We start from the raw sequence: 11,122 nt of genomic DNA on the forward strand, positions 1-11,122 counted from the left end.
TTAGTATCTGCTTTGTCCGAGGCTTCAAAGAGTGTGTGTTTCTGCTATGCTTATAGAAGTAAAACCCTTAGAACAAATTCCAAATCAGATTTTGAATGTAATTAGTAACAAAAGAATAGCAAAATAACTTTGGAGGAGGAGATTATACTAATATTATTAATCTTGTCACTCACTTTATTTGATTCCAATCTCTTTTTCTACCAGTCTGTTCTGTGATATTCAGTACCATCACAATATTTTTCTATGGAATATTTTGAGAACCTTAACAAATTGCACTTCTTTTTCCATATTAAGATGAAGAAGAAAAAAAAGTACTACTGCTGAAATGTAACTGGTTGTTGTAACTGGGTAACGTGATTCTACAGAGAAAGCAAATAAAGCCTGTAAATTTTCATGAAAAATAGGTTATTATGTAAATTGCATGCCAAGAAGAAGACCTGGAAAATGGAATCACTTGTAGTTCTAAGGAATAAGCAATGTTTCACCTGAAAATCTTTACCGAAGGGGTGATGTGTACAGAAATCAAAGGTATCTGAGTGCACAAAGGTACAGTATAATAAAGGACAGTGCTCAACTGGAGAAAGATACTCTGCAAAAATGACACCATGATGTTCTGTAATTGCCTTTCACTGGCCATTTATCAGTTATATTGAGTAAAAAGCCTTTGAAGCTCAACTTAGGCTATAAAAGAGTGTTATTTCCATTTCATGCATCATCATGACTGATAGAGAACATAAAGACCAAATTACTTTTGGATGCATAACTCTACAGGCTGCAGTGATGTACCACTGTTTTATCTGGCTATATAATTCAGAGTGGTTTTGTTTACAAAATAGCCCTGTGAATTTCAGGATTTCATGATGCATCTTTCATCTTGGGCTTTCTCTGCAGGAGTAGATGGAATAAAATGTACATAAAAACTTGGTCTGACAGTAAAGGCAGCAAAGTCACTCTGAAAGCACCATGAAAAAAAAAAAAAGCTCTATGCAACTGCATTTGGTGTGAAAATTGCTGTGTTATTTATGCAGAACTAGACAAGTCATTTAACAAACTGGTATGCTCCACTTTCACCTAATTCTAGTTCTTGCCTCAAAAATGTCTTGGGAAAAGAGAAAGAAACAGCAAAAATTTTCCTTTCAGTTTTGCAGTGAAAATTTTATTCTCCTTCTCATAAGACTATCTGTAGTTAGTTTTGAGTCCTCCTTTAGTTTAAGGGAGCTCTTACTGCTGAAGATCTGCAGAGCATGGGAGATGTCACACACAATTTTAATGTCCTTCACTGATAATTTGGAAATTGACACTGTTTGCTTGGTGTCTGTCTGTCCATTCTGTCCCTAGGGTCAGCGGACTTTCTCCTTTCATGGGAGACAACGACAACGAAACCCTAGCCAATGTTACCTCAGCAACGTGGGACTTCGACGATGAGGCTTTTGATGAAATCTCTGATGATGCCAAGGACTTTATCAGCAATCTACTAAAGAAAGACATGAAGTAAAGCTCTTGGGCTTGATATACTTTCTGTGTTTGCGTTTAGCTGAACTTGTCGTTCGTGTTTCCCCGCCGTGAGTCTGCGCGCGGACACGGGCACCGCGGGCGATGCTTTATAAGGAGCTCTGCGTGTCCGTCCGTCTCTGTGTGCAGCTCTCACTGATTTCACATGCAGGGTCTGAATGAAGCTCCCTCTTTTAACTGCCTGCTCATTCTGCTTTTCCCTTCCCTCAAGATGCACCCTGGGGGTTAGTGTGGCTACTCTTATCTTTACGGTGGTGTGACACAGATTCCTGCATGACATGTTCTGTCTTACATCTGAATGGCTTGCAGTTTTGCAGGACTTGTTTCCATGTGTTGCTTTGAGCACAGCACTTCTGAGTAGGCAGCTTTCCTCTAAATCTGGTAATTGGGCAAGGAGAAAGTAATCAGAGTTAGAAACCCTGTTTACAGCAGTCTCTGAACAAACCAAGGAAAGAAAATGTACTTCCTCCATGAGTATGCAGTCAGACTGATGGAGAGCTGAGGGTTATTTATCTGTGTACCATGAACAAAGTGAAGAATGGGTGTGGCTTGATAGGGCATTTGGACGTTGCTGTTTTGTTAAATGTTCAGTGCTGCAGGGAAGGAGGGTAGGTGGTGGGAAAGAGGAAATCTCTGTAAGTGAAGGAAAGGAGTTCTGGGACAGGGTTCTGCCAGCATGAGCTAGCTGAATCATTGCCATTGTGGCTCTGCTGTATATGTTCCATGCCTAAAACATATGGCTTTTCTTGCTTTGTTTTACAATGTTTTATTAACACTTAAAAATGCACAGTTTTCTCTTCAAAAAAACCCCTGCAGAAATTGTGAAAGTGAGTTTAAGAAGTAAGCACGGCTGGGAAAGCAGTGCCATGTGATTTATGTTGCTAAATTTAGGAAACAGAAAAATGAGCTCTTGGGAAAGAGAGCACAAAATAATGTTAAAGCAGGTAGGTTCAACTATCACTAATGAAAACACTGACTAGTCTTTTTATATAAAAACAGGAGTCGCTTAAATTGTACTCAATGTCTTCAGCATCCCTGGCTGCAAAAAGACACCAAAAACATGGAAGCCAAAAAACTTTCCAAAGATAGGATGAAGAAATATATGGCCAGAAGAAAATGGCAGGTAATTAAGAGGATGTAGAATTGGGCTAGTTATGAGTCTCTTTACTTCTGATGGTGATGGTTCTGAGAAACATGTCATGCCAGGTGGTTTCTGCTGCTGGTAAAAACTCCAGTGTGGCCAGAGTACGAGAGCAGTAAGGCAGGTTTGGTTTCTATGGGGAGCAGTAGGAGGGGGCACGGATGCATGTCTGTAACACGTGATAATGCCATTTCAGGCTGCTGAAATGCGTATGAGTTCAAGTAGTTTTTCCTGTTGGTTTGGGGGTATGACCATCTCTCTCCTTGCCCCCTCCATGCCTCTGAGGGCTGGGGGATCAAGGTATCCTTAACAAACAACAGCTAGGGGAAAGCTTATCTGTCTGGCCCCTCTAAAGATACCTCATTTTGGGGTGGTTTCATTCTCCTCAGCCAGTGGTTCTGTCCTGTTGGAGCATGAGACCTCTCATGGATTCAGTCAGAATGGTTTAATAATTTTGACATATTTGGTCCCTATATCTTCTTTTTTACTTGATGCTGGAACTGCTGTAGCAGGTTCATCTGTGCCATTTTGATAGCTAGGGGAGTTGATGTACAAAATCCTGGGTCCAGCCTTTTGAGTAGCCTGAAAAATACACATTTACATAAATCTACCTTGTATTTCCTCTTATGTTCTACTGTAAGTGTTTCTTAGGAGCTCATGCAAGCTGTGCAAAAATTCAAGTGTCCATACTAGAGACAACATAGTTTGAGCGTATTTTAGTACCCTGGTGGTTGATTCTCGAGCCTGTCAGAGGTCTGCTTCCACCAAGCAGATGGAACTTTCTCATTCATTTCATATTGGCTGGTTATTCGTCCTTGATGAAACTCAGTCCAGCCCATAAGGGTGTTGAGGGAGCCGGCTGCCACCAGAGTTAAGTTCCAGCTAAACAGGACATAGCTTTTTTGCTGGCCCTCCTCTCGCGCAGTGCTTTTTATCCGCAGCTAACAGAGACATTCATTTAGGTATGAGTTCATCAGGGGAAGTTTATATCTGCAACTAAATTTGGTAATTCAGACCAGCCTGCTCTGTCTCTCCTAAAACAACAGAGCTATATATAAGCAGTTTGTCCAACAATTCCAGTGAGGTTTGCAGAGATCCCAGATAATTTGTCCGAAGCACGATTGTTACAGAAAATCACATGCCTTTTGGATTGGATTGATCAGAAGCCTTTTATGTTATGTCTTAGAAAACGGGCCATGCTGTCCGAGCAATAGGAAGGCTGTCATCCATGGCAATGATTTCTGGTATGAGTGGGAGGAAGGCCTCTGGGAGCTCGCCTACCAGCCCTATAAATGCAGACAAAGTAGAGAATGAAGGTAAGGAATTTTGTTGCACTATATTTTTAATTTTCTTTGAATCCTTCTAAAACTTCTGGCAAAATTCTAGAGACAAATCATTGTTTATTTCTGTGCATGCTCTCTTTCTCTCTCTGGTTTTATTTTCTTTAATTATTATTTTTAAAGAAATTTCTAAGAAAGTCATTATTCTCATAATGTTCTGCTTCTCAAAATGCCCCAGTAGAAGTACGGGCAGTAAACTCTTCTCTTTTTAAAGCCAAAGAATTCAGGGAGATTTGACAGCTGCGCTTTCTATCAGTTAGGGAATGCATGTTTATACAAAGATTGCAGTGATGTACTGCCTTCTCAGGCAAGCGAGCAAGCAGTAAAGTATTAACGCTCTCTGCAACCAAGACATGTACTCTTGCACTAGCTATGCTCCTCAGACAGGGGCATTTAATAGCAAAAATAATGCATCTGTGTTATTTTCCTGTGTCCCCATGAGAATTGTGGATTTGTGCTGTGTTAATGATCAGAGGTGCAGGTATCTGACACTGCTGAAAATCCAGCGAGTCAGTTTGACATACCCATGTAGCCTGGGGGCCTGATATAGGTGGAAGGGGTTTGCCCCTCTGACTAGCTTAAGTCCAGGTTTGGTTAGGAACAGATTCGTGGAAGAAGTAAAGATGATTCATAGCGTGGTGGCCTGCATGTCGGTTTCATTCTATTTATGGTCTGAATCTTCGTCCAGCTGCGAAAGTTTGGCACAAAACTAGCAGCTATCTTCTTCACTGTCCCATTAGCCTTGCAGAATTAAGTGAAATAAAAGATGCTTTCACCACCATCTGGTAATTAAAAATTAAAATGCATCTTTTGAGAACATGCCCTGTAAGATAATTAACTGTCTCTTCGCTCTCCTCCAGATGCTTTTCTTGAAGAAGTGGCTGAAGAAAAGCCCCATGTAAAGCCATATTTTACTAAAAAAATCCTTGACATGGAGGTTGTGGAAGGAAGTGCTGCTAGATTTGACTGCAAAATTGAAGGTAATTTGAATTAGCATATCTGTTTCTTTCCTTCCTTTCTTGCCAGCTTTCTGCATTGTGCTGCTGTTTAACTTTCTTTTCCCTTGCATTATTGTTGAGTTGTTGCCATTTTTCTTTACCAATATCTGCATGTCACAGCATAAAAGTGTTGCAATAAGAGTAATTATTTGAAGCTGCATGGGCTTGTTCTGTGCTTGCTGTAGAACAGAAGTCTCACAGAATCTGTGTATCGCTAATTCAGAACAGTAAGTGACAACAGTTAAGATGATTTTTGAGTGTCGAAATGGTAAAAACAAGCCAGAATGTAGTGCCACAAATGGCAAGAGTATGCTCTTAAAGACTGCTAGCCAGAAACCAAGAATAAGTAGGAAGTCACTGGTCTGAAGCGACCAACAAGTTTCAGGTGACCTCAAGATAACTTTAAACTGTACATACATTGTATCAAAGGCAAAGAAGTCCCTAAGGGTGTATTTGCATGAGAAATGATATAATTGCGCTGGCTACAAGAGTCACATCTAGAAAACACTGTGGTGTTCTTTGGGGGTTTTAACTTACGGGTTCAAGATAGAAAACTCAGAGCGGAACGTGCAGGTGGGAAGAACAAATTTATAACAAAGCATTTAAGGAGCTTGGCTTGGTCATCCTAACAGTTTGAGGGCCAAGACCTGGGGCATGTCTAGTGCCATGAGACTGACCCTTCTGTATCATGGCTCTTGATGAAAGCTAGAAATTAGGAAGAGCTGTTAATGGATAGAGTCAGTACCAAACTGTATGTGTTTGTTAGACAATTACTAATCTTAAAACAAGGTTCAGAAACTGCCTTGCTGACCTTCTGCTTGTTTGTTTCTGTGCTCCTAATCTCTTTCACTGCCTGTGTTTCCTACCTCACAGCGGAGATGTGAGGATGGATTATTGTTGCTGATGGATGCTCAGCGTGAGGGGTATGTGCATAAGTACTGCATGGAATAAAATAGACGGGTGTACCACGGCTGATGTTCCAAACCTTCCAGTGTATGACTGTAATGTTCATTCCGTATTAGGGATTCCTGCACTTTATTTCTGTTCAGTGGGAAGCCATCCTGCCTGTTACAGCCCAGAACTTGGCTGACACAAGCAGCCTCCAGCTTGTTATAGCATCCAAGAGTACTGTATAAGGGATTGTTCTCCAGCATGCATTGTACAGCCCCGCTCTGGGCGCTTTGCGTCTAGCAGAGCCATTTGCTTCACAAAAGGCTCTGAAACTCCTGTTGAGATGCATAATCAAAATGGTTTTCTTAGAATCCCTTACTTATCCTAATGAACACAATTAGGAAATGGGAGTGCCACAGTCACCGTACAGGACAGGCTGGTGTGTAAGGAGGAGAGAGATTCAGGATAGCTGCAACAAAGCAACCTGAGAAGGATATTAAATTGTAGTTGTAGCCCAAAACACCTTACCCTTGAAATCCTTAATCTCAGTGCTGGGAACTGTGGTTTCCACCAAAGCTGCAACATAAGGTAAGCCTCAAAGCCGCTACTCAGCGTCCCTCACTGGCTGATGTCTGAGACACACAAAGCTGTCTGGTCACTGCTGAAGCAGCGCCGAGTGGGATCTAGTGGGTACCGCAGTGCTCATTTTCAACGTTTTGCTGTTCATAAAAAACCACATTTCAGATAAAACGTGAAGTAAAAAGCCTCAGATCACCTACATTTATTTTATATAGAATGCAATGAAATATTTGTATATCAGTGTATTGTCATGTCTATACACAGCCGTGGAATTAAAGCTTAAGGTAATTACAGGTTAGTCAATACCAGTTTATTGCAATTGCTGTTGTCTCTCCACTTGTACAGGCTACCCAGACCCTGAGGTAATGTGGTACAAAGATGATCAGCCTGTCAAGGAGTCCCGCCACTTCCAGATAGATTATGATGAGGATGGGAACTGTTCTTTGACTATTTCTGAAGTATGTGGGGACGATGATGCCAAATACACCTGCAAAGCTGTTAACAGCCTTGGAGAAGCCACGTGCACCGCAGAACTCCTTGTGGAAACGATGGGAAAAGAAGGAGAAGAGGAAGACGAGGAGGAGGAAGAGTGAAACAAGACTCAAAGAAAAAAGAATTGAAAAAATATATTTAAAGACTCTCCTTATAAGGCTCAGAAAACCAAGTTATCAAAAGCACCTTGTGTGATACATAGGTCTTTGGGGGGTTGTTTTTTCAGCATGATCAGTTGATACCTGTTTGCTTTGTGTACGGGCATTAATTCAAATCAGCAGGCAATTTTAAGTTGCTAGCATGATTGGATTTACTTTAAGCAAGTCACCAACTAAGTTGCCCAGTCTATTTTTAAAATCAAGTGTATAGAAAACAAGACTACAGTTACGTTCTGAATGTCTTAAAACCATCATTTTTCTCAGCCAAAACTGCAGCTAAGTTGGCTCCCCAAGATCTACTTTACAAGGAATCATTTGCCAGACACGCAGTGAATGTCTCCAGCCCTAAGAAACAGGCAGCTCCCCAAGCAGTGTCTTCTATAAGGGAAGGTCTGACACTGCCAGCATTGCGATTTGTATGTTGGTATAGCTCCTTCTTCATTTGTTTTAAGCAGAATTTCACAGTCCTAACTTCAAACTACTGCCCTTTCTCCATGCACTGTTAGTGTTGCTGTAGTAAGGGCTGAAGTTAAACATCCAGGTGGCTTCCTCAGATACATCTGATTTGCTTTTTACCTGCTGATCACACCTTGTCACCTTTCCCTTATAGAAGCTGCCACTTCAGTGCAGTTACAGCTGCTGATTTAAGAAACAGACTAAAAACACACGGACTGAGAATATTTTCTGTTGTTCTGGTCAGTCTAATAATGACTTATGATTCATATATATATATGCTGCTGTGAAAGAAAAAAGTAATTGCACAATCAGTGACTTTTATGTGCATGTGGCAATTGCAAAACAGATTTCAACTGATGATAAGCTGGAAACCCCCTACAGATTTTTTTGGAGTAGCCAAAAAGAGAGTAGCCTGGATTACAAACTCCTTTATACTTAGCAGTTTCCAAAGAATCTTAACCTATATAGGACCTATTTCTTCTACCTTATGAGCTTGACTGTCATGTTTTTGTCTTGAACCTGCACCAGTAAGGCTGTTGCGTTTTTTTAAAAATGCAGAAAAACAAAAAAACCCCAACCCCCCCTTTTTTTTTTTTCTCTCAGAAATGGTTAATGCACTCAGACTTAGTAACTTTGTTTTCCTTTCACAGTATTGGCACTTTTAAATTTATTTTTTGTTGTTGTTCAGAGGTAATATCAGAGGCTGCAAGGTGATATGCATAATCCAAAACCAGTGTGTCTTATATCTATGTATCATTCCAAAAATTATTCTTTTTCTTTTCCACTTTGTGTGTGTAAAGTGCAACCATTTGCATTTCAAAGGTTACCTCTTAAAAAAAGACATTACCTTAAATCCTCACCATTAAGTAGTCAGTGTACTTTAATACAGGTGTGTACAATATCAACCTTAGGTTGTTTGGTATTACCTAGCTGTGTATGTGTTTCATATGATTTGCTCTTCTACATTCAAAGCTCAACTAATGTGGATGACACAACAGTTTTTAACTGCTTTACTCTTTGTTGCTAAATTCAGATTGCCAGCATGTCTTTTCCTTTTCAATCGATAAAAACCTCTTGTTATACTAAACACAGTATTGCCACAGTTCCTATGCAGAAAGGTTTTGAATCTGATTTAGAGCATACAGAGCTTTTCTCACGTTTTGGTTTTTTTTTTTTTTTTTTAAATGTTTTAGGCAACAACGGGGTGTATTTTGTACCTTAATAAAAATATGCTAATGTTCTCCCAGTTTGTTAAACCATCAGAATTGCAAAGATGAGAACGCTACGGCTGTAGTTACTCACAGTTCCTAAATAAATAATACCACAAAGCATGCTCCTTGTATACTCTGTTGCAGGCGTCACTGTGTTCACATTGGCTACGCGTATCAGTAGCAGCCGTCTTCTGTTCCACCCTGAGACCTACTTGGCCCAAAAACGGATGAAGCAGCAACAGTGAAACCTCCCTGACCTTTGCAGTGCTGGCACACCTCTGCCCCATCAGAGGAGGCTGGCGGTGTGTGGAGGCTGCTCTGCCCACGTGCTCTCAGGGACAGCCCTGGGCAGACACTGGTGGAGACGGTGGGCTCTGCTGCACATCTCCAGCCTGGTCACATCCTTCACAGAAGTGTAAATGTGGATGGGGCACCGTGACAGCTGTGCTCGTCTTTTACAGGTGACAGTTCCCTTATGGTGGGGAAACATATCGTTCAGAAAGTAATTGTAAGAGCGAGAGAGAAGTCGTCCAGGGAAGGGTACCTGTGGATGTGTGCTTACACCAGTTTTCATACTGTAGAGATACAATATTTAGCAAACGCTTGCGCTGCCTTTATGCTGCCTTCTAACGTGCAATCTGACACCGTATGGGACCACACAGAAACTCCCTGAAGCAAAGGTGGTGAAACAGTCTACTTGTAGCAACGTGTTTCTTGAGCAAATCTTCAGCCCTGGAAATAGTCATCTTCAGATGACCTCTACTGTCCTGCGAATGTATGCGCCTTTATTCATGGGCTGCTGGTTTCCATGCAGGTAGGCACATGCTTAAAGCAGTGAAAGGTCCAGCTCCAATGACAGGGTCTGTGGGCATGGCAAGATCTAGCTATCACACCCTCAGACTCAATACTGATGTTCCTGCACAGGTTTTCCCTTCCCTCTCCTCCTTCACTAGTCCTTCAGTGTCCCACAGGCCATAAACTGCCTATTTTCTTTTTCCCTCAAGGATATAAGTAGCTTATCAACTCCCCGTTGCCTCCTGTTAACATCCTTTCTAGTGTGCAGGAAACAATGACCTCCACTTCAAAAACTGTCATACCTACCTAACTGAACTCTGAGAAATCGACTCCAACCTGTATTTGACCTTGATATTTTGTGTCATTTGAAGAGTAGAAGACCTTATTCTGTTTTCACTGAGGGACATTTTATGTACTCAAATCCTGTCTAATTTTGCCAGCCATCCTAATTGGTCTAATAAAAGGTATCATCTCCTCCTGTAAACCTTGTCTTGCTTGTGTAACGTTTGCAGAGCCTTTCTCGGGGTGCGGCGGGGTTGAAACAATCCTCAATAGCTGCGGTTATGCAAGACACTGGTACTGCCCAAGATGGACCACTTCATTCTTCTTGTGTTTTTGTATAAAATTCAGTCTTTTCAAGAGACATGGAAAATTTGGGGCTGGCCACTGGTTTGGTTTTTGTTTTTTTTTTTTCTATGTGGATTTGCAGAAACTTCGTTTGCTTCATTACAGGCCTGCACACCCAAGTATCCTGTGTGTGTTTCTGGTTGAGGCCGAGACCTTTGCCTGTTGTACATGTGGCATGCAAAGACTTCTCTATCGCTGTCTCTCTGTGCTCACGAGGAAGTCAGCACAGGACTTCGTAGCTCTCTACTCCATAGTGAGTTTCATGCTTTGAGAAAGTAGAAGAAATTTTAGTTGCACACATGAATAAGGAATGATCCATTTCTCTAAAATACATCGGGGTATTTATCAGAACATCACACTAAAACATTGCTCTCTGAAAACAAAATTCTTGTAAATCCTCTTTGAATTTTGAGTCCTGATGACTGCAAGAGATGCTCATGCTCAACCTGGTGGTTGAGTCACCATCCCTGGATGTGTTTAAAAAAAAGGGTAGATCAGGTACTTGGGGATATGGTTTAGCATAGGACGGGAACGGTTGGACTTGAACTTGCGCCGCTATGGAAGTGCCGGGATCCAGGCTGCTGCCATTGTAATGGTTATAGCTCCGCACCGGGCGGCTCCAGCAGCTTAGTAAAGTGATGAAAACCCCCTAAACGTTCCTAAAATAACCTCAACTTGAAAAGCTAACACTGTTCATTTCTCTAAGGCGACGACAGACCTGGTTCCACCCGCGGGAGCGGGGCCGCCGAGGGGCATTTCTAACCTGCTGTGAAATGTGATCCAAGAGGGGTGAGTGTCTCGCCCGGCCGGTGGCGGGCAGCAGTCAGGGGAAGCGCCGTCCCCAGGCTCCGCTCCCGTTCACGCTTCTCAGCTCCCCTCCGCGGGCAGCAGAGGAGCTGGCTGTGGGCCGGGCACGGCCGGC

The 11,122-nt window shown here is 41.9% G+C and overlaps 1 protein-coding gene across 2 annotated transcripts in view; it reads left to right on the top strand.

Annotated features, from left to right (window-relative positions):
• Positions 1-7,332, top strand: part of MYLK (myosin light chain kinase) — a 143,350-nt gene extending 136,018 nt beyond the window's left edge. For both annotated transcript variants that reach the window (XM_084265231.1, XM_084265232.1), the window contains 5 exons: positions 1,339-1,491; positions 2,512-2,635; positions 3,840-3,969; positions 4,854-4,973; positions 6,807-7,332. In XM_084265231.1, the coding sequence (XP_084121357.1) occupies positions 1,339-1,491; positions 2,512-2,635; positions 3,840-3,969; positions 4,854-4,973; positions 6,807-7,054 (775 nt within the window). In that variant the 3' untranslated portion in view covers positions 7,055-7,332. The remainder of the gene's footprint in view (positions 1-1,338; positions 1,492-2,511; positions 2,636-3,839; positions 3,970-4,853; positions 4,974-6,806) is intronic.
• Positions 7,333-11,122: the final 3,790 nt, after the last annotated feature.

This window comes from Gallinula chloropus (genome assembly GCF_964237585.1).
Source record: "Gallinula chloropus genome assembly, chromosome: 5".
In the NCBI taxonomy this organism is placed as follows: domain Eukaryota; kingdom Metazoa; phylum Chordata; class Aves; order Gruiformes; family Rallidae; genus Gallinula; species Gallinula chloropus.